The sequence below is a fragment of the Thunnus maccoyii genome, chromosome 2, assembly GCF_910596095.1.
Source record: "Thunnus maccoyii chromosome 2, fThuMac1.1, whole genome shotgun sequence".
Lineage (NCBI taxonomy): Eukaryota > Metazoa > Chordata > Actinopteri > Scombriformes > Scombridae > Thunnus > Thunnus maccoyii.
In genome coordinates this window covers 15,852,934-15,877,193 of record NC_056534.1, presented here as the reverse complement: position 1 = coordinate 15,877,193, position 24,260 = coordinate 15,852,934, and the positions used below count along the sequence as shown (strand labels likewise).

At 43.1% G+C, this 24,260-nt stretch overlaps 1 protein-coding gene across 11 annotated transcripts in view; it reads right to left on the bottom strand.

The window, feature by feature from the left end:
• The window catches only part of lef1 (lymphoid enhancer-binding factor 1), a 110,765-nt gene that overhangs the window by 13,738 nt on the left and 72,767 nt on the right, over positions 1-24,260 (bottom strand). For 9 of the 11 annotated variants that reach the window (XM_042394934.1, XM_042394918.1, XM_042394909.1 and 6 more), the window contains 4 exons: positions 6,549-6,681; positions 3,497-3,553; positions 2,566-2,656; positions 402-521 (listed from right to left, as the gene is read on the bottom strand). In XM_042394934.1, coding sequence (XP_042250868.1) covers positions 402-521; positions 2,566-2,656; positions 3,497-3,553; positions 6,549-6,681 — 401 coding nt within the window. The remainder of the gene's footprint in view (positions 1-401; positions 522-2,565; positions 2,657-3,496; positions 3,554-6,548; positions 6,682-24,260) is intronic. The other 2 variants (XM_042394941.1, XM_042394949.1) reach the window with 1 other exon arrangement.

Sequence of the window (24,260 nt, the reverse complement as noted above, 5' to 3'; positions counted from 1 at the left end):
ATAATGGAAATATCAGTGATAACCACTTCAGGGCGCTCACAGCACTTCCCACTGCACACAGTGGGGATGTGAATTCAGTTCATCTGACCACTAATCTAGGACCTGTATCTGTTGCTGGCTAAGTGTGTTGTGATCCCTGAGGCCAAATGAAGCATAGGCCTGTTATCAGTAGAGCACGGCCCTCGCTGCTTATCTGCTCACATCAAGGGAATGAGAACAAGGCTCTGACAGAGGGTTTGTTCAGCAATGGCCTACTGTAGTGGAGGAGCGCACAAATACCTGGAAGTATGTCGTCTCAGAATACTGCACACGGAGGAGTGAGGCTTGAGAGCACTTTTTTTTAAGCCTTAAAAAGTGTGAAAGAGTGTTTGAGAAGGGTATTTTGTGTTTCTAGGACTCACATGTGCATGATGTCTGTTTCATGCAGAGGCTCGTGTTTGACCTGGGGGTTGACGATGGCCGGGTGGGGGATTCCTGTGGCGTGAGGACCTGGGGGTCCTGGCACCATGTGGTGTGAGAACCTGAAACAACAGCAGACAACGTATACTTTTGATTTGGAGGATGAAAGAGGTCAGCAGCATGTTACAGGTCCCCCAGTGAGGATAAAAATCATCAGATGCTTACAACAGTGTATACACACACACACAGAAAAAAATCCATCCATATTTGCTTGATGTTGGATGTTAAAAAGATAATATTTAGAAATAAGTTTGCTCTATATAATATTCATGATAAAGATGATGCTACTGTAGGGATATCGTCATTGACTGTGGTTCCTCATGTGTTCCCGTTCGTTTAGCTCTGGGTCTTTTTTTAAAAGCACTGATTTCATCAATCTCTTCCTCACAGTATTATGCTGGATACAGTTAACGAGACCACATGAATATCACCACAAACCATCACAAAACACTGTAAAATTTAAAAGGTGCAGTGTGTAGAGTTTAGTGGCATCTAGCGGAATGGACTTGGCAGGAATGGAATATGATATTGATAAGTATGTTTTAATTAGTGTATAATCCTATGAAAATAAGAATTGCTGTGTTTTCATTACCTTAAAATGAGCCCTTTATATCTACATAGGGAGCGGGTCCTCTTCCACGGAGGCCGCCATGGTGCACCGCCATGTTTCTACAGCAGCCCAGAAGGGACAAACAAAATAGTGGCTCTAGAGGGGGCCTTTCGCATTTTTCCGCAAGTTTCACGGCCACTATTGGTTCTCCTACACACTTTGAAGGAGAGTAGGAGGGGGAGGGGGATTCAGTCACCTCTAGATGCCACCATATCTTACACACTGGTCCTTTAAAATGTTGATTGGGGGAGTGGGGATTACATGTTTTTTTTTTCCACACGTCATTGTGTATCCAAAGACCCATGGAACTGTGGTGACTAATATGTTCAGTAATACAAAATGATGTGTTTGTTTTCTCACTGCACCTCAAGAACAATGAAGATGAAGTGACAGAAAAACTTATTGTGGGCGTAAGTATTTTTAAAAATACGGTTTCAATTTGAGTTGCTTTCAGTTCAGCTAAACAAGAGAAGCTCTTTAGACATGCTGTTAATTTCTGGTCACCGTCTCCGCTGAAACTCCACCTCTGGAATAATAAATAGAGCTTGTGTCTTGTCATCAGTCCATTTGTTAAGTTTGTTTTATTTGTTTCAACATCGGCTTCAACATGTTGTGGTTGTGCATTTCAATCAACATTTTGCTGATTTTTAAAAATGTTTGTTATGAGATTCATGTTCAGTACTGCAAACTCTCTGCTCCTTCAGTTCCGGGGACTTGTTGCAAGGCACAAACTATCACAAAAGATCCATCATTTCCTCTGAGTAGAAAAGCAGGAAAGTGGCTGATGTCAAGTTTGGGAAAGTTTCCTAAATCAAAAAAAAAAAAAATGGGATAATGTATAGCAGTTATTTAAATTTAAGGGGTTCTGAGAGGGAGGGCATGAAGACACCAATCCTGCACCTTCCATCTGGCTTCACTCAGTGTGTGCCTGAAGCCCTGTCTTTACAAACATCACACTGACAGAGAAAGAGATAGTGAAGAAGAAACAAAGAGGATAAGGTATGTTGAAAAAATGAAAAAGTAAAAGAAATGCAAGTGACAAGGATGCAAAGAAAAAGGTGGAAAGAAAAGAGGAAAAAAGTTACTAAAAAAGTGTTTCACAACCATGAAGAGAACCTCAGAGACAGAAGTGCTTCCAGAAAGCTTTGATGGGGGTAAAGCAGCCATATGGTTATGCAAGGGCACGTACGCTGTGATGTGTTTGACATGTGCTGAGCACACAGAGGAGCGGTGTGGCTGAAGCCACAGCAGCACAGCAGGAACAGCCAGAGGCAGACCTCCCTGTGTCGGCTGCTGCTGCTGCTGCTGCTGCTGCTGCTGCTGCTGCTGCTGCTGCTGCTGCTGCTGCTGCTGCTGCAGGCCAGCATTCCTCTGTTCGGCACACAAAGCTAGTGCAGTGTCAGTGTACATCTGATATGAAGAGACGGGGCAGTAATTGCACCTTGTTTACATGAATCAACTGTTCTTGCTTTTGCTTTCGTCTGTCTGTGACTCACCATCCGAGCGGTGGCGTGATCTGTCCCACTCCTCCAGGAGACAGGGAGTAGAAGTTGGTCATGTCTGGTCCGGGATGATGCCTCGGCATTCCTAGACAAACAACAATGGAACATAATTGTTAGATCCACGGGCTGCATATATATCGGAAACAACAGGGCTGGCTAATGAGCCTCAATACTTTTAGAGTACAAACCAAAATGTGCCTGTAAGCCTTGAGTATCAAAACGCCAAAAGGTCTTCTTTACATAATCTATAATCAGATATTTTCTGATTTCCTGAAGTGATAAATTTGCCAGTTTTACAACATTCCTTTACAGCTGATTGTGTTAAGAGGAAATTAAACAATGCTGTGTTTGAAAAGTTTGTCTTTTTTTTTTTAATTAAAAAAAAAAGTTTAGGGGGAAATGCGTGTTTATATTCCTCACAGTAGTTTTTAAAAAAGCATTGTTTTGATTTTGGTGCAGGAACTCAGGTATCGCTATTGACACAAGTCTCCAAAATGTTCAAACTGTTCTCAGCACTAGAAAATTAAAGATGCACTGATCCGATAAGCCGGATAAGGATCAGCTCTAGTTCTGATCAGGTATCAGCCATTACGTGACTGATCCACATTAATTTGTTTCTTTATTGATGTCATTATAGTATTCAAATTGTTTCCATTATCAGTTAAATTCATTCTGTCATTTTGAGCCACAACACTCCCGGCCTTCATGTTACCTTACATAAGAATGATTCCAATGAGTTCACAGCAGTGCTATAAACAGTTTTTTAATTTTGGGGAAGAACTAGCACTGGCATTGTATAGTACTGTGTAGGAGTCTACATCAGGAGAGCAAAGTTGGATCAGAACATCCCATCATCACATGGTCAACAACAATTTGTGAAAGTTTACTCTTGATTTCAGAAACAGTAGTTTGACAAAATACTTACTAGCTTTTTCTAGACTTTCGTTCCATGGCAACTGAGCAAACTCCAGAAGATCGTGAGCTGTGGTTGGTTAAGAAGAAGTGTTTTAAAAACCTATTACTCTTTCTTACTACAAGTCAAGGATAGTTCACAGGGCTTCAACATGCCTCTTGACCTCATATTATCAACCAGTAGAAAAGGATCATATTTTCCCCGCTTTGCTAAAGTCCTTTCCAGTGTGTTTCAGTGCCTTTAAGCTGGTTAATTGAGGCTTCCCTCTTTGTGGCAGAGGCTGCAGCTCTCCCTGTAGACACGGGATTGACTTGGACTAACTGTCGGTGGATCTTCAGTACTAAGCTCCTCCATCTCCAGCTCGCCTGCTCCTACTGGGTTTCAAGGTCGAGAGGTCTCTTTTTGTAAGAAGACTTAGCAAGAACAGGGCGGGTAAAATTTAACAAAATCTGCAATGACTCATGTTTTATTGTCTAACATCTATTGGATTTTAAATGAAGTCAAAGACATGACTGAGAGACTACAGAAATCAGAATATCAGGAAATACTGTTCATACATGGACAAGTGGAATGTGCCTACACGTGTGCTTCCACACACACACACACACACACACAGACACACACACACACACAAAGTAAAGAGGGCAAATGCCTCCAGATTAGCAGCATCCTCTAATCCCTGCTGGAGCCAGCCTTTTCTCCTTGCCTCTATCTTTTCTCTTCCTCTTTCTCTCTCCAGGCTGTGGTCTGAAGGGGCCTCCCTCCTCGGAGAGGCAGGACGAGCAGGGGGCTTATATCTGCAAAGCCAATGTTGCAACGCTGGATTCATAGCGCGCATAGCACTACCCCCTGCCCACTAATCCACCACCTCACACTCCTCAGGGCTCTCCCGAGGGCAGAAGGGAAGGAGGCAAGGGGTGAGGCGGCGAGGGAGGAGGAGGGAGCCCCAACATGTTAACCTTGTCACTCACACCCTTAAGGTGGCTAATTACTCACTCCCCCCCCCATTCACACGTTGCCGTTGACACCCAACAACGCTTCACACTGGCATTTCCTCTCAAAACAAGCAACACTAACATGATTCGCATTGTAAAACCTGGAAATGATCTTTATTCAAATCGGCGTTCCCATGTTATATTTCTATTTTTTTTTTTTTTTTTTAAACAAAGTACAATAAGGTTTAAATATAAAAAGGCCCCATGCTCGACCTTCCATCCTGCGTTGCGGCCCTGTGCATATTAGAGCTCATAATGAGAAAATCCATGATTGTTTTTCATAATTAACGAGCAGATCAAAGTCTGAGCCCACTAAGGAAGGCAGAGCAGCAATTGGTCGATGCGAGAGAGAGAGAGAGAGAGACGGAGAGAGACGGAGAGAGAGGGACAGCACGAAAGAGAATAAGAGAGATTTAATTTTAAGCATCTTCAGCTTAGCTCGACTGGTATACACACACATGAATATGCCTAGGGAAATCATTTGCAGCTAATTCTGCAACCGGATCGCTTGGACATGGATTTCTGTTGGGCTGTGAGTGCAAAGATCAAATACAGCAAGAAAAAGACCTCCAGGGGCGCTTTCTGTTCTTCAGTTTGTCAGAAACTTAGTGGATCTCTACGCACCAGCAAGACCAACGTGAACAGTAAAAATGGAGCACATTACTTCATAAATCGTTCTACATGACGACAAATCGTATGCGTTAATTGCTCGATTCCGTGTCAACACAGTTCTTTCCTGCTTTCATTAGAAAAATATCCAACAAAAAAAAAGTGTCTGATGCATGATTCCTCTGACATATGTGGAGCACAGTTTCTTTAAATGTCTGACTCCCTTCATCTCACTACGCTGTGTGCTCTTGTTCTTCAGTTCTACATTGTTATTTATAGCCAGTCCCTCAGAACCTCCCAGCCTCATCATCATCTTCATCATCGCCTACATCCTGTCTGATCCCTCTCCTGCTTTTCAAACTGGCAGCTGTAGGAGAAGAAAGCCAGGAGAAGAGAAAAGGTGTGGGACAAAACTACGGAGGGCCCACGTCTTTTCGTATTCGTGAGGAGCTGCCAAAGTCTCCAGCTGTGCGGGGCTGAGGAGCTCGTCCAAACTGCTGAAGAGCTCCTCTGCAGCTGTCAGAGCCGTAGCTTGATGTTGTTAGTGAGAGGCAAAGAGTGCAGAGGGAGAGGGCAGAACACAGCGCGCCGTCCCACAGGCTGCTTCAAATGAGTTCATGTTTAGAGCAGATAGGAAGGATGACTTTGCTGTGACACATTTTGGTTTGTGATACTGTGTTTGCAGATAGGGGTGCAATAATACACTCAGGTATGGGTTTAGTTTTACTGAGTTCACCCGTTCAGCATTATTGCAATATTTTGAACAAAATCACTTAAGCATAAAGCAATAGGAAGCTGTAAGAATGCAGTTTAACCCCCTTTCTTTAGGCAATGTAAAACCTTTTCATTGCCAGGTCAAATAACAACAATTCATACTGACAAAATCTGGTACTGGTAAGTCTCCATTACAAGTCCAGAACAGAATGATATCAATTTAACTTTTCATGCAGCAGTGTCACTGGTTTCTGACTTTCAGTTAAGTTGCCAATGAAATTAAATCAAGCTGGAAGTGGGAATGATGCAAAAACTATCTCCCATCACAAATTATGTTATTTATGTTTGTTGCAATTAGTCGTCTTTCTCTTGCTCACTTAACTGGGCTCAGATGGGAAAAACAGGAAGGTACTGTTGCCCAATATGAAAATATTATCACTATTTTGATTCTGTTAAGCAAAAGGATGACAAGAACATCGATCAAGGTCTGTTAGTACACACAGAATGAAAACATTACAGCTCTCAGTGAATAATGAGAAAAATTTCACTTATTAATGTTTGTAATAAGTGATATTAGTGAGATAGGGATGTCAAACTATGGACGGCCCACGTCTTTCCATATTTTTGAGAACATCACAGTAATGAAATATCACTTATTATTGTTTGTGATTCACTGAGCTGCCACACACCTGGTGTACAAGCTGTTAGTGTTGTGTCATGTGTGGCTGTCTTTGCTTAGTCTCTACCTTGTTTGTTGTTGGCATCCTGGGGGTGATGGCCAGAATGGGATCCCGGAGCGAAGTGCTCGTCACTGTACGTGATCAGCGGAGTGAGTGGGTGGACTGCATGGGACGGCTGCACCACGGGAACTTTGTTGGACTGCAGAGAAAAATAAAAAAAAAGGGAGATATTAAGAACAATATGAGAGAATGATGACATTATACATGACATTCCACTGCTTTATTCCATGTGCAATATTCCTCCTTCTCGTTGTCACATGATCAGGGGACTGGTACGGCACATACTGTACGGGTGGTCGGTTGCGGGTGAAGCTTAATAGTATGGTCAAGAAAAAAAAGTAATGAAAAAATATTTCTTCTATTAGTCTGAGCCCAGCACCTTAAAACATTGTTATGTCTAGGTCAGCAGGATTGAAAAACCCCATTCCCAGAAGAAAAAGGAGGAAAAACAAGTCAAAGAGGTGCATGAGCATGTTTGAGACAGTGAAAGAGAGAACGACGCAAACAGAGCAGGAGCGAATAGGAGCGAGCGAGCAATAGAGCAAAGAGAAGGGAGAGAAAAGAGAGACTCGCAGGGTAGAGTCAGAGTAGAGGTCTTAGGCGGGAGATCAAAGGCAGTCATTAGCTGGTGAATAAGGGGAGTTCATTACAGAGCAAGAGCCGGGGGAAGGAGAGATGAGGGATGGAGGAGGAGGAGAAGGGGGGTTGGCTATGAAGAAAGAGCGCGAGTGAGACAGATGTCTGCAGCGGTATTTAATGCAGGGGTAATCATGTCAACAGTGGCCTGGCCACAGGCCCCCCATCCCCGGCTGACTCAAGAGACCTGCCTCCTGACAACTAAAATAGACTGAGCCAGGCCCAAAAAACCCTGGCCCCAACCCCCAGCCAACAGCGCTTACATGCTTCAGCAGCAATGAACACATGGTAATGCTTAGCCATGCTAAATCTACTATTCACAATCTGAGCCCAGAGCTGAGCTGGAGTCAAAATATCACCTCCACAGGATATATGGCTAATCGGAGAGACATCAGTGCAATGTTGGGCGAGACACGTCTTACACCGAGCGGCTCTCACGAGCTTTGAATCAAAGAGTTTTGTGAAATTGTAATCAGATGCTCTCATGGGAACAGTCGCCTGATTAATAATGTTGTTGAAGACACTCATCTAAATTTAGTAAGAGCATAAAACACTGAAGAGACGATATAATCAAGGGAACATTCTTTATTAACTCTCACTTTGTTGACGTGTGTGCCAAGGTGACATTCCTGCAGTGCTAAGTCGTGATTGCTGCCCCTCCTAACACACTCCCACCACACATACACACACACATATACACAAAACCCCTCGGACACAGGGGTGACTGGAATGTCTGCATTTCCCCGAACCTCTCACGGACTGGCACCACACTCAACTTAAGACCCCCCCCTCCCCTCACTCTCCCCACCTTCTGGGAATGTCCTAGCTGGGAACACAAAGTGCACTATGTGTGGAGTGTGTGTGTGTCCAAAGATTTCCTCGACCACATGAAGCATCATCCACATCAGACTCATTATCAGGCTGAGAATCTCATCTCCCAGGGCCAATTTCTTGCCCAGTTCTTCTCTTTATATGTGCCTCATATGCCATCATCTACCACAAGTTTCTTACCCGCTACTCCACATTGTCCACGCCGCCTGTTTCAGCAAAAACAAGACAAATCCTGCCTTAAAACTAATTAGGCCATGGTGCAGAGGATTTTAACACTAGCCCAGGTGAGTGAGGTTGTTTGACCCAGGTCAGCAAGAGTCAAAGGTGACGGGATAATCTGTTAGTGTGGGAGTGTCAGACCTCATCCTCCAGAGGGGAGGGCTTATTAGCAGGGCTGCTAACCCTTAAGGAGGGCTCACCACGACCGAGGAGGCTGGGACATGCCTACACCAGGGGCAAAATGATAGCATTCTCGCCCATATTATTTTACGCCTCTCCACTCCCATTTGTTATCCTGTGGGAATGAGATAAGAACCTGCAGGATTATCATTTTAGCTGGAAGTCTTCTCCAACTTGTAGCGGAGAGAAAAGAAAGAAAAAAGTGAGTGGAAACAAAAGTTAGTCACTCGTACATGTTCACACATATATAAACTAAGATACAGCCAAAAAAAATGGCAATTGACTCTTTGGCATCCATGAAAGCTAGAGGCTTCTGCCATAGAAGAGAAGCCCTCTTTTGTGCTTTTTCCCCAGTTGCAGCTGTCAAATCCTGTTTTTCCTCAACTTCTTAATAAACTGCCTCCATTGTGGCAAATAAACTGCCTCTATTATGGCAAAATCCACCAGGCAAAAACCTGATGGCCTCTGTGACCAATACAGAATTTATGGCTATTTGGGTGCACATTTACACAAGCTGCATGCCCTAACTACCCATGGTTTACTTTGGGAAGAAAAGGATATCACTCTAAAAGAAATATATATATATATATATATATCAAGGTGAAGCAAAATCCTCACATGTTTTGACTGTTTCTCTTCAAAGTAATGGCCATTACGTGCTAACAGATACCATGGAGCCTCCATTTTAATTCTTCCAGGTGGAGACTTGTTGGCTTGCAGCTCTTGGCAGCTTCACACACGAAAAGGCACGACACCCTTTTACCAATTTCCTGGAGGAAGTAGTTGGAGACACTCAACTGACCGCAACCGTTAGGGTCATGACATGTCACAGCAATCTGATCCCCTCTCACTGCCATCCTCATTCTAAAAAAACGACCTCAGCAGTAGCAGCAGAAGCAGTGATGTCGCAATGGAGGGCGGCCATATTGGAGGTCCCTTTTATTGTATAGGAGAAATAATAGGCTTAGGATCTTTCTATTCATATTTTTCAGGGAGAGCGAAAGAGGAGAGGCAGCGAGGATTGAAAAGAAAACCGTTCCATTTGGAATTTCATATCCAGGCTTGGCCGGCCTTTTTAAAGAACCCCTCAGATGTGGTTTTAAGAGAAATTCATTGTGCGGAACTGGAGCTGGCATGGAGCCCTCCATGGAGGAGACACTCCAGTGTGTTTCAGCACGGGGAGCCAGTGACTTGGCGTGCAGTATAAAATTGGGGGTGGGGAAGGGAAATGAACGTTTCGTTTTTGTTTCTTTTTCGTTTTTTGTTTTTTTCTGTGGGAGGATTTCTTGACGGCACACCGGTGTCTGAGCTTGTTTTCTGTCAGATTCCACCAACATCCTGCAATGGTTGCTGAGCATGGGAGAGAGTGTGTGTGTGTGTTGTTAAGTGTGTCTATGTGGTATATGGAGCAACTATTCCTGCTATATTGCCTTTTTAGCATCTCTATCCCTCTCTCCCCTCACAGCATGGCTTTTGTACTCCACTCAATTATACCACTTCTGCAGAGTGGAGTGGAAAAAAGGGAAAGCGGGAATTTTATAATAATCACTTCCCACTTCTGTAATTTATATGCAATGAGGACTCTTCGCGCCTGCAGCTACAATCAAGTGTGTAGAAACCATGTGAGGTGTTTCACAAACAGCTGGGGAGATGGCAGCTCGAGCAGTGGCTGTGGGTTCCCATGCTGCTAAATCTTTTCACTAAGAAGCCCTTCTCACCCCTTCTCCTCCAAAACCCAACCTCACCTACTCACGGGATTTTCTGCACTCTGGAGGGAGGGGATGCACAGAGAAAATAAGGCCTGGGATATTAACAGAGGAAAAAAGGAGAAACTGTATCATCAAATTTTTGCTGTAAAGCGCCAATAAAATGACACAATTCCTACCTGAGGAAATCATTTAAAGCAGCTGTGAATCACTGGCAGAGAGGACACACACACCCTCCTCTGATTGTTTAAATACAGTCTTTGGCTGCTGTTTCCACTGACGATGTATCCATAAAGAGGAAAAGATTACAGATGGAAAGCCTCAAAGTTGGCGACTGAAGCGAGGGTGTGCCCATTACTGAAATCATACAGAGCCAACCTCAGACCAGGTGTTCACTCTCAGGTGTGTTTGTGTGCAAATTGTCCGACCTTTTCCCAACAAAAGTGAGCAAACAGTCTTCCATAGTAGCTTTACAGCACAGGAAAGAAAGAGACTGTATCTCCCTCCTCCCCTCCCTCTTTACCAAAACCAGTGGAGACCAACCTGAGGAAGCTTAAATAAATAACCAATTACCATTCGCAGAGCGGGTTGAACCCCACCAGCTTCGAGTAGAGTGCTAAAAATGGAATGTTTTATTGGCAGGGTGGCCCTTTGGCCAGGGGGCTTAATGTAACGAAACCCAATTAATGGAGAAGAAAGCCGGGCCGCCAGCAAGCGAAGGAGCGCCACGCGCCCGGGGTAATGAGACGAACAAGCGAAGCCAACCACAGGGACAGGAGTGGAGGAGGCTACGAATAACAGGAAAAGCCTGCCCTGGAGAGAAATTTACATCTGTGAAGCCCCCAATCTCTCCTTCTCCCTCCTCCTTTCATTTTAATCATAAATCCTGCGTGCTAGTCTGAGTCCGACAGTTGAAGGGAAGCAGTGACACTAAAGGCTGAGGCCAGTTGGTAAAAATGGGGAAAAACACAAAGGGATATGGAACGTCACAAACTCGAAGCAGAGTGATGTTTGGCGAATGACTCGCATAGCAAAAATAGGCATGTAAAACATATTCGATGTTATGGTTTCAGCGGCTAAGTTGCGGCGTAAATTTATCATGCGGGGGAACTTGTCACGCTGTCCTCTAAATACCACCGTTACACCCACACAGACGCACAAACCATACGTCAAACACTTCACATTAACACACATGACCGACACATGCCACTGTACAAACATGGAATCCACACACACACACAAAAAACATCAACTCAAAAAGGCATATAGACGTACTGTAAAACACAGTCATGGTACATGGCGAAGGGATCAGAGACTGCAATAACCACGCATTTAATGAATTTAACACATACATGCTACATATGAACACAAAGGAGCTATTAACAGCCGAGTGTCTTCTTTCCCACCACCACCACCAGCAGAACAGAAAAGGACGAGGTGGATTACCCATCATCCTTCAGCTGGCATGAAGAGCGTGTGCTCCGAGCAAACCAATCACGCTAGCTCTCATACTGACATTCTGAACGTGCAAAGACGATAATTTGTGTGAAATGTGCCTGCTCCAGATGAAAAGACTTTATCCGCTTTTTAAAGTGTTCAACTCTTAATTTCTATATGTCGCGGAGCTATTAAAAAAGTGAAGGAAGAGCAACAGAACATTAGAATTGATCCAGTTGCTATTTTTCCTTCCCTGTTAAGCCACAGTAAGTTAAGCACAAGGAGGAAAGCAGAATGACTACAGTCTTCAAGGAGTCGAGGCTTTAAAAAAGGTCGTGCAAGAGGTCATGAAGGTTTCAATTTAAAGCTGCGGTATAGAGGAGGGTTAGGCAATAATTTAGCATTTTTGTATATCGCCTTTTGGTGCAATCGTGCCATGGCGATATGATTATATGGTGTTATTGATGTACAAAATTATATCCAGGCAATTTGTACTTAAAAACTTAGAAATTTACTAATTATGGTCTTTGTTTATATGTGTGAAAGATATTTTGTCTGATGCAACACATCAGCAGTAGACCACAGTTACATGCATTAAACATCATTTGGAGTATTTTCTATGTGATTTCGCGTATGTTCAGTCAATCAACAGAAAAATGAATCTAAACTATTTTGATAATTGATTATTTGTTTCAGGCACTTATCAAGCAAAAATGCTAAAACATTCTCAAATTTGAGAATTTGCTGCTTTTCTCAGTTTTTGCATCATTATTTTCGAATGAAATCATTTCTGTGTTTTGAACTCTTGATTGGACAAATCAAGGAATTTAAAGATGTCACCTTGGCCTCTGGGAAACTGACAGGCCCTTTCCACTATATACTGACTTTTACAGACTAAACAACTTATTGATAATTTAAAAAAGAATCGATACATTAATTAATAATGAAAATAATCATTAGTTGAAGCGCTAATTGTGATATATGTCAAGATATTCTTATCAATATTGTGACACTGATTTCAGCCTTCATGTGATATGCGCTGTACTGTATGTACGAGCACTGGTGTAGATTGTGCGACTGACATGTTTCTGTGCCACATGAAGCATTGTCGCGTTCGCACTATCCGAGCACCGTGTGGAAGTTGATCAACGCCGAGTGAGGTCGGCTCTTCCATTCTTGTGTTTGCAGTATGTGTGTGTGTGTGTGTGTGTGTGTGTGTGTGTTGGGGGTTGGGACGCTGCTCTGGCAGAGCCCTGGGCGAGCTGCAGGATGTTCACCTTGCGGCGGGGCACAGGGCTCATTATCACAGCAGGACCTGGTCACATCAAAGGACTGAGGAAAGGGCAAACATTCTGCTGAAGTGCCACTGTCAGCAGGCCTGCAAGCGCACACGCAAACACATACACAAAGGCAGACCGCACATAAACTTCAGCACCCACTAGGCATCTATACCCCCACAAAGGACGTGGCTGCTCTCTGTAGCGCCATCACTTTCCCCGAGTGAGACATGCTAACTGAAAATCCCTACAATGCCTTGGAAGACAGCAGTCTTGCAGAATTGTGTTATATATCAACACCAGTAGCACAAAAGAGACAAACACACCTACCTGGTATATCTGGACACTGTCAGTGTGTCAAACTGTATAAAATACTGAGTCATAAAGCTTTTAGCTGCGTCATAGGTTCATCTACCTGACCAGCTGTGTGTTTAAATCTCAGGGGCCCTATGTTTGAACTCAGCCTTTAAAGCTGACCACAAGCAGAAAATGTTTGGAGCACACTTTATTTTTCTTCCTGAATCAATCGGCATCCCTCTCCAGCACTATTTATAGCCACCCCGCTGCTGCATTAACACACTGCATGATTTATCATTAGAAGCCAGCTCTGGTCTGCTGAGTAGCTACATTCATGCCAGGCAGCACGTTGGTGCCAACATCCACATTCAACAACAACACTCCAAGGCCCTGAGAGATGTACACAAATAAAATCGCAGCACAAGCTAACTTTGTGCGGCTAGTGCACTAAAACCTTAGCCGCTGCACAATACCAGAGACGGAGAGAAAGAGGGAGAGAAAATGCAGCGCAGAATGGGGGGGAAAAGTGCTGATGAGTTGCCTTATGCAGAAGCTTCATAGATCTGTCGAACAAGAGCGGATTTGCCTGCTACACCTAGATAGTGTCGTCCCCCCCCCCCCCCCACCCCCCCCCCCACCTCAGCGTTCGCCCAGGTATTCTGGGCATGAATGGCTGTCAGTTTGGATTTGGGAGCTCAGCGTTGAGGGGAAAAATAGAGTCTGGTGGGGGTCTTTGTGTATCTCTACCTGTGGAGACGGGAGCTAGAGACAGTGCTCTTCTCACTAAGCCCCAGCGAGACTCAGTGCAACATTTATACACATTACGTCTATGAAACGGAAGGGGTAAATATTAGCAGTGCAAGCTAGCCAACGAGGGCTGGACGAAGGTAGACTGGTGAGCAAGCCGGAGCAGCGCTGCCGTGTTTGTGGGGAAGGTTTTCAATGGCACACACCAGGAAAATGTGGATGGGGAGGTGATTTGAATGAGAGCTGCTTCTGCCTGAGCTGTAGAGTATTGACCTAGTTTTCCCTCTGTATTTCACTCAGACAGATGCACACCCACCCACATAATGTGTAAGAATAGAAAGAATAAAGAGAATGCTCATTTAGTGAGCAGGTGCCATTGATGATTTATATTATGAAAAACAAATTCAAACAAAAACCCACATTAAAACCTTTTTTTTCATGATTTTGTAAACAGATTAAGTGTGTTGGTTATGTAATGTTTTGAAAACTGCAGGTCACCAGAAGCCCTGTTGCCTCAGGTGTCATGACACCTGTGTCCTTGCCTTGATCTGAACTTTTGACCCTGTTGTCACATGATCAATGCTCTTTTCACCTCAATGCATTTTAGCTCTTGATGATATAGACGTTATGCACATGGACATTATGCACAGACATTATATAGACTTTTTTTTTCCATCAAAAATGATCCTTGTGCACAATATGACAATCACCTTGACGAAGTGGTTTTGCAATAAATCTCATGACCGCTTTAGTGCAGGTTATAACGAGGTAAGCCTCACACCAGAGTACTAAGAAGCATTCATGGTTGTGGATCACATTGCAAACCTTTAGGCTCCTTCACATTGTGGACCATACAACAATACCAACAGCCCACTGTTTGGGTGTGATTCCACGTTTTAAGGGATTAACTGGTAAAGACTACCAACAACTGCCTTTCAGCCTGGAATTAGTCATTAATCAAACCACACATTTTAGGGTTTCTTTCTAGGCAGGCGCACACGCCCCTGCTAAGATCTGAATGAAAAGCACAAAGCTATTCAAATCTGATCCCCTCCAAACAAATGGCTTTTCTCCATCCCCAAAGAAGCAGGGAACACTTCAAGAACCTCTCTAAGGATCTGAACAGTCACGTGAAAACTCCGCCCCGTCAATTAGCTTTGTGGCGAGGTTTTGTGGGCTTTAATACAAACAAAACAATGACCATGTACAACATGGCAACGGACATCGTCTGCTTATCCCTTGATACCTCTAAAGAAATGGTAATGGTGAATTTCTGGAGCACAAAAGGAGCTCCTTAGGCTCGGGGCATAATGGTTACAGCAACATCATAGGGCAGACTTGTGCACCTGATGCCACAAATCTGAATGATAAGCCCTACAATGCACACACTGTGGTCGTAATTCAGCTCTTAGCTGCATTTATTGATAGTGGACAGCTCATATGTTTGAATGTAATCTAATTCGTCTATTATGAAAGCAGTGTTAGATTGAATGTGCTCAAACTTTGAGTTATTTGAACAAAGTTTCTTCTTTTGGATATAACAGTTTGGTAGAGCTAAAATAATTAATCAATATGTTCATCATTAACTATTTTCATTATGGATTAATCATTTAAGTCCATTTTTCAAGCAGAAATGCCAAAGATTTGCTAGTTCCAGCTTCGCAAATGTGAAGACTTGGTGCTTTTCTTTTTCATATATATGACCGTAAACTGAATATCTTTGGGTTTTAGACTGTTGGTCACCTTGAGCTTTGGCAAACTGTTGCAGGCATTTTTCACTATTTTCTGATGCATTATAGAGAAAACAATTACCTGAGAAAATAATTGTCCAATTAATCAATAATGTAAATGATCTTTAGTTTCAGGCTTTCTAATTTAGTAGTTCTGAATGGCAATTACTGGTGAATGTCAAAATAATATTTGACCACAAAACCTATAAGCTAAATATGCTAGAAAATACAAAAAGTTGGCTGCAGTAGGGAGCAAACATAAATCTATATCTTAAATGTGATTACTTGTCTTTAAAATCTTAACTAACCAAAGCAAGATATTGCAAAATGTATGATTTATTTAATGAGGGACAACTGAGCCATTGTGATCATTTTTAGGTGTCTACAGTCAATATGTGGGTGATCAAGTGAAACTTTCTTTTCTTATATTTAGTCACCTTACGGCAAATTAACATATTATGTTCAAGTTGTGTACAATCCTGTTTGTGCATCTTTGCTGTTTGCAAGCAGCAGAAGATGGCCTGAAGTTGCCGAGGTAGTTATAGTATTCCTTTTCTTACTTTAATAACTAATTTTAAGCTTTTCACAAAAAAGTCCAACGGTGTGAGTGGTCTGATATCAACTGTTGAACATTTTAAACCAAAGTCATACACAACTTTTTGCTATTTTGTTGCTTCACTGTGGAAGTAGAGGTGTCCTGACGGGAGAATGGAAAATGTAGATTGTAGGTGCGGGGGCGCAGTGGTCACTTACATTTCAGCATCTTTCATCTCAAAAGATAGGGGTACAGTGGGGGTGGATTGATTTGATGTTTTGATGCATTGTTTGATGACGGGCAGCTCAAAGTAGAGGATGCCTCTGTGATGTCTCTCCATTGGAGGACATGAAAAGCGTCACCTGGCCCCTGAGCCGAGGGTTATGGCTGCTAGTGGATTTAAGGGCTCCTGCTGAGCTGGACGGTGGCTCCATTGATGCCACATAATCCATTCAGCGTGACCTTTATATTTTTAGAGTCAGCTCCGCTTCCCTGTCAGTCTGTCTTGTTAAAACTATCGCAGACATAAAAGGTCCTCATCAACTACGTGATATTGTAACAGGATTGTATATCTAATTTATTTAATGTGTACATCCCATGAGGAAAATAAGTGCCTTCCATCACCAACCGAGCGGTCCGATGATCAAAAGAAACATGGAGCACAAGGCGAGCTCATCAGATGAACAAACACATTCTTGCTAGATATCTTTGTGGGTTTCATCATCCTGCATCAAGTGTCTGCTGAGGAAAAAAACAAAGCCTTGTTCTCATCCCTGTGACATCAGCGGGTACAGACAGAGCGCAGGGGAAGAATCAAAGCCAGGGCAATCATATATTTCCAATTAACTGGCCCAATAAAATGATTCTGCAATTCTTCCTTTGCCCTCAAACCAACCTCCAATTAACTGTTTCTAAAATCCCGATATCATATGCTTTAAAAAAAAAAAGTCATACAAAGAAATAATCTCATAACGTACGCTACGTGGTATTAGTCATGAGCATCAGACTCCTACCACATTCTAGATTTGCCTAAACTAGGAGCAAACATAATTGGGATAAATCTCCACAGTAAGCCACATAAAAAAGCAGAGGGGTGTAAATTGTAACACTGCTGTGTGTTAAGACACTAAAACAGTTGCACAGATCAGACGAACTGCAGCAGCAGGGAAAGAGCAGCATTCAGCTCTGCTGTTTTCCTCTGTGACTTGGGGCCACCGAGTTTTTCTCCAGCCATAGTAAATTGGGCGCCTGGGGCAGTAGCCTTGGCCAAGCTTGCATTTCAGAGCCGACTGTGGAGGGCATGAGGGATAGAGATATGGCACTGGAGGGGGGGACAGGGCGGCGAATGGTGGGGGAGGACGGGTACCGCAGTGGAGGTGACATAACGCACATGTTTTAACACAAAAGCGACCTGGCTCGTTAGCACACTAACTAGCGAGCTCCATGGCAATCAGCACTCATCATTCTCTCTGTTCTCTCTATCTACCTCGTCATAAATATGGCTACATCTGCAATTGTAATCACCCCATTGTACTCTGATTTTCTGCTCTGCTGGACAGCAGCATGGCAGCCTGCTTTTCAGCACCTCTCCCTCTCCCCTCGATCCCCTCCTTTCCCTCAAGTGCCCTCGCCTGTTCCTGGCTACTCCTTTGCTGGTGAGGCCGGTGTGTCTCACAGATTACAGAGCTCCGGTCGCTCAGGTAACAAGAGTCACTAATCTGGCTGGGGTTGAATTACACATAATTGCCTCGGCACCGTGATTGATTTCAGCCCTGGAAAGGAAAAGACGACGGCTCCCCCCCAAAACACTCCCCACCTCCCTCCCTGCCTCTCTCCAGCGCTCACGAGCGGCAGCCAAGACTCTCCATCTAGTAGGAGGCAGGAGGCTTTGAAGAGATCAAAGCCAAGGCCGGGAGCAGTTGCGCGCCCTGGGAATACGGGAGAGAGGCTTTCTGCTCCTCAGCCCTATTTTCTAGCGTCATGTCGGATTGCAGCTGTATTGCATTTCGCCAGTTTTCTTAATGCTCTTGGTTTTGACTTTGACATCAGTGATCCCCCTCGGTTTCTTCAAAAACAAGGGGGGGAGGAGGAAAAAAAAAAGAAAGTGAACAAGGAATAAAAAGAGAGAGAAGGGGGGAAAAAAGAGAAGGAAGGAAAGAAAAGAGAGGGGGGAAAGAGATCTACAGACTGATTTTTATTTTCACAACTCCATAATTGGCCAGTTCAAAGGAGAGGAGGGGAGAATGTAGCATTTGTTTTCAATTCCGCTGCCGATATGAAAGGAGCGACAAACTTTTATGGGTTTCCCAAAAATTAAAGACAGGCTTTTTTCACAGTCAAAGAACAGGGTGTTTTTTATGGCCAAGACCACACAAAATGAACTGATAGCAAAGCCCTCCTCTTTGTCCTCCCACAGAAAGCTCAACAGTGTAGTGTAGCTCTTACGTCCGTGCACGCGTGTGCATGTGTGCGCGCATGCATGTGTGTGTGTGTGTGCGCACATGTGTGTCTGCGTCTAATACCCGTTTAGTGTATGTGTTGGAAATTGCTAGACGAAAAGAAAAGTGGTTTGATGTTTAGCGCGAAAACACAAAAGGAGGCATGAAGAAAGAGTGCAAGCTATATCCATCTATTCATTTAACAGCTTGGCTAATAAAGCCTGGTGGCGAGAAGGCACCCTTTGTACTGTAACTATGCAGGCCCTATACCAACCTCCTACACTGGGGACCATTAATATTTCAGCGCTGTCAGATACACATTGCATGTGAGCCTCTTTAGCACTCACACCCACAGCAGAAAGAAATAATGAGCTTCTGAAAAATATGAAACAGCAAAGAGAAGGAGGGAGGGAGAGCGCGCCAGAGACTGACCAACTTCATACAACAGAGCAGCTATTGATCATAGCTCTATTTCTTAGCTGGACAAAGTGTGGGCTGTTTCTGCTTCTCTGAAGTCTGGACACAGCCGGCAGGATTTGCACCCATATTTCACTCCTGTGGTCCTATTGTTCCCCTTGCTGCAGTTTACTAGCTGGAACACTGCTCGCCTCTATATTTGACCTACACGCTGTCAGGATGAAGTCAATCAAGCTATTCATGTTTTTTACTCATTTTATGGCTGTATCAGGAAAACAGTGAGGTACTGTGATTTAGCTTTTAGGGACTACTGTCAAGCTTCAAGCTTCAATCATGGCTTGAGGACTAAACCGGGTCAATCAAGTGAAACTCATGCTGTAGGGGCATATTAATCAGATTTTTAGACAGCAAACAACAACAATAAAACTAGTTTTGAAGCATGATTTGAAGATGTATTCAATTTGGAGCATACTCAGAGCAGAGTTGGGGCCTAATTCTCCAAGAAGTCCAAGAAAACATCTCTGGCACTATCCCTTTTAACTATGCACAGTCATAACAGACGGAGTTGCACAACGAATTGGCAAAAACACACTACACATGCACATGCTGCCCTCTTGACTCCATTTCTGATCCACCCTTACAGGAAGTCCACACCCAGGCCATTCAAACAGAATTGTGCATAAGGGACAACCTTGGCGAGGCCCTCCACTGACCCCTGGAGATCAGCGGCAGGCTGCTGGTGAAGAGTGAAGCCCTCCGAGCAGGTGTTGTGGGTCTGTCCATGGAAGCCTGACTGGCTGGCTCCAGGCAGCACCGCCTGATTGGTTAAGCTTCATCCAATTCAGTGGGAGGATGGGGAGCGAAGAAAGTGTCATCATCTATGAGTGCTTTGCTTTGAGCAGTAACACATGCCCAAAAATAAACATCAACAGGGGTTAAGTGTGTGCCTGCGTGTCACGCTCACCAACCATGACACTCCCGATTGCTTTTCCTCAGACACATATAGAAACACACATTTTCAGCGCTTTGAACACTTGTTAACGACTTTAACTTTGTCTATAGCTGGCTTTCATCTGCGTCACTCATTTTTAAAATGGTCACAGACAGAAATAAGATAGTCAGAGGGTCTCTGATTAGATCTGTTGCTCGCTCCATTTCACAAAATTTGTTTAATACTATCTGGTGTAATGACACTGCTTTATCATTGGAGTGTTCCTTTTAATTGTGTTACATTAATAATAATAATAATAATAATAATAATAATAATTAACTTGTAAATGTTAATCAAATTATAAAAGATGACTGACAGTATATAAAATGAAAACAATTTCATCCATTTATCATATGTTTAAGAGCCTAAACATATAGATAAACAACTGAATGTTTACACTCTCCCATATCAAATCAGCATGCACTAACACTACCCAGAAAAATAAATCATCCAGAAACTTCAACCTTCATCGTCTTATTTTTGGTTCTCATCTAACACAACGACTCATATCTGTAGGTCTGGGTAGACAATCACTCCGCTGAGCTCCATTTAACAAGATGAAACACTCTGATCAGGTGATTGCAACCACATGGCGTCATTAGCACCGTGCATATGGAGTAAATGTGTCAACCAGCATCACCATACAGTGGGGGACGTGAAGAAACCTTGGCGTTAATGGCGCTGTTTATAAAACACCGAGAGACCCAGCGGCACTACAAAGAGTCTAAGGGGCCAAGTGTTTCTTCTGTGTGAGGTCCCTGGTGCTGTCCTTCATGTGTACACACATATTTCACCATTTGATAGAGCTGCACAACAGATGACATCGATGTCAGCGTGACTCTTTGATACATATGCCGCCTGACTGAAGATAATTACTGATTTGGTATATATGGCATGAAATAAGACGATTATATTACTGTGTTTTGACAGTTACTATATTTTAAAATGTATAATATATAAACATATAGGCAGTACCGTACTGGAGACCACTTATAGAAAATGATATGAGCTGACAGTGGGATGAAAAGTGATCATATGGAGTCCAGCTGCTTTAAGGCAAAATGCTACATTCAACTCCAGTGAACTTCACGCAGCATGTCCACCCTGTAGTGAGACTTTAAAAAAAACCTACAGAAGGTGCTATAAGCTGCCATATAGAACATTTAGTGTGGACATGGAAGGCTGCTGGTAAATGTAGTGTTCTCTTTAACAGGGATATTCCACGGTAGTGCTGGGGGCATGAGCTCAGGACACACATGGCACTGAGGGACACCAGAGCGGTCCTACCAAATCCCGTTAGGTAAGCCTGGGTTAGTGATTCCACGCTGCGAGACACTGGCTAGCAGATCCGTCACGTTCCCACTACATCAAAGGAAAGTGCAGCACTGCCCCCCCCCCCTCCAACACCCACTCTTTCTCGCCATGAGGATCTGCAATTGACGGTCCAAAGGGAAAAAGAGTGCACGGCAAAAAGAGAGGGAGCTCTCTAAACACCCTCCACCATGGCAGCAAAACTTGGCTTAAAAAAAAAAAAAAAAAAAAAAAAAAAAAAAAAAATCAGCGATTCTATCCATTCCTTTCCTCAAGCTGTTGCCCAAGACTATGAGACAGTTCTAACACAGCTGGAGATCACCTGCACATCTTCACAGTCAGGTGAAAACCTTGTACTGTATCTCCGCACTATCAACATTTCAGAGCTAAGAACACACAGCCATGTTTTTATCTTGTCAACCATGCATTTAGGAGTTTATTCAAAGCGGTCTGGTGGGATGTTATGAGCTCAGGCTTCGTAAAATTTCTTTAAACCTATTGTAGAGCATGTAAAACAGGAGTTTTTGTGGTTTTTCAGCGAAAGGTAGGTGTTTACGTGACAGCAGCAACATGCTCCGCAAATAGATTTCAGGTCATTTAAAAATATGCACTGCCTATCACATGCGTAGTGATCTTTATTTAGAAGCTGTCATTTCCAAATTCTGACTTGAGTTTGGGAACGTGGAAAGCCAAAGGGCCACTTACTCAAAGATAAACTCCTCAAAGCAATAAGGTTCTCTTCTTCCACACGTCAAACCCGACATGATGACACCCTAAGTGCTTTGAAGACCATACTTCATAAACATTAGGGGGAGCTTTTATGATGATTCTGACAAAAATTGTAAAAGCATGTTTCATTTGTCAATACAGATAATCACAAAGACATAGAAGCCAAGAGAGCACACAATCCTCCCCTATCATCGTCATTATCTTTCTCAGTTTTACACACCAAAAGCTCAAAGTTTAAAAACAGAAGAAGTATGAATCATTACATGTAGACTCTTCACATTATCTAATGCTTCTGCAAATCTCCAGGCACTGACAGGGAAACACTCATCCTGATAAAGACAATTAGTGTGCTTATTGCAGTTAAGTGACCAGATTATGGTCTGCTTTCTAAAAGTAACTCGTTTTCTTTAATGTCATCATGTTAATAAGCAACATGGTTTTCATAATCAGGGTAAGGGATTAAGACAAACTTGATTAACACAGATAGATTTCTGCTGGAGAAATCAGATTTCTTACAAACATGTTGACATGGGTTTCTAACGTGTCCACATGTGCATATTTAAAAGACACAGGACAGAGAAAATATTGTAATATATTTGTAATGAGATGACAGGAGAGATCATTTTAGTTGTGTGATTTCTAAAAGTTAAATCCCGGGTCTGACTAAACCTGAAATTAATTAAGAAGTTTAGTAGATTTCAACAACATCTGTAAAATTCAACTACATATCCACATCTCTCAATACAGAGCCAATCCTCTCACTGTGTCATCAGTCCAAATGCTCTGACCAGAGAAATTATAATAATAGTCCAAGGTGAGGTGTTGTATATATATCACTAATATACTTAAAATATACCAGCTAGTTACCTGCTTTCACCGGATTTCTCTCAATAACTTGTTTTTGTGTGCATGTAAATCTAGACAAGATGGTGAATAATGTTTTCTGCTTCACCTTACATACTTCAAGTTACATACTAATTAGGAACCAGTTCCAAGCATCATGTACAGTAAACACAATGCATTTTTTTTCTCTTTCAAGGAAGGGGCACATCACATAATGATGAAACAGTCTTCGCCAACTGACCTTTTCACTCAGGAAGCCCTGCAGACTCCACATCCTAAAACAGCTATAGGTTTACATAAACATTAGCGTATTCATAGCACACCAGTGACTCTCTGAAGTGGCCGAGTATATGTAACTGAACACAATCCGGCATCTTCACACCAATATCTCGGCTCTTGTGGCGGAGGCGACTTCTCAAGCTTGAACCTCCTAAAATCTGCTGACAATCAGCAACTCCCAACAGCTCCATCATGACTGGACAGCATGTGCAGGAATGTCATGGTCAATGGAAATCAATCTAAACTACTGGGATTGGGGGCGGCAGTGGGGCTGGGGATGGAAGAGAATGAAAGAGAATGTGCCTTTGATCTCGGTGAAAACCGATCCCAGGCCTGCAGATACTGTGGCTGCGGTGGCCAGCAGCAGAGGCAGCAAGCTGACATCAGTGAGAAAGCCAGAGGACTCATGTTCCGTGATCCTTCCACCAAGCCCCGGCTCTTTTTATTGGATAAGTGAGAGAAACGTATATAAAATGACTACCGTTTTATTGAAGACAGGATGAGGGGGAAAATTGGGTGAAAAAAAAAAAAAAAGAAGCAGCCATGGTAAATGAAATGAAAGTGAGGCTTTAAAAGTTTTGGCAGCAAGTACGCAGCCTAACTGCCTGGCCTAATTCATCTGCAGTGAGGGGTAATTTCCTCTCATACAGTCAGCTGGTCTCCATACAGACCTCTTCAAGTTTTTCAGTGTGTACAATGGAATAATTGATAAAATTGACCAGAAAACAAGCCATAAAAAGAGAATTTGGAAAGCATCATACCCAACATTTTCATAAACGGTTCTATTTGTAAACTGAAGAGGGCGAATCATGAGGTAATCGGGATCACGTTTGCTCCACAATGTCACATACCTTTACCCTCTGCAACTTTGGCAGAGGGGAAGCAATGCAATTTTAACATCATTCCGTGATAGAGTTGCGTGTGAATGAAGATCCTTTACACACAGCATGTGGCATCTGCCCCCGACAATCACATCTGCCTCCGAAAGTCGATTCTTATAATAACACAGAACTCACATTTCACAACCTTGCCCTGATGAAATTAACTCAGATGCAACGCAAAGGCACAAACAACCCAGGGCTTTTGGTTTTTCTGCAGCATGTGTGACTGTTTCC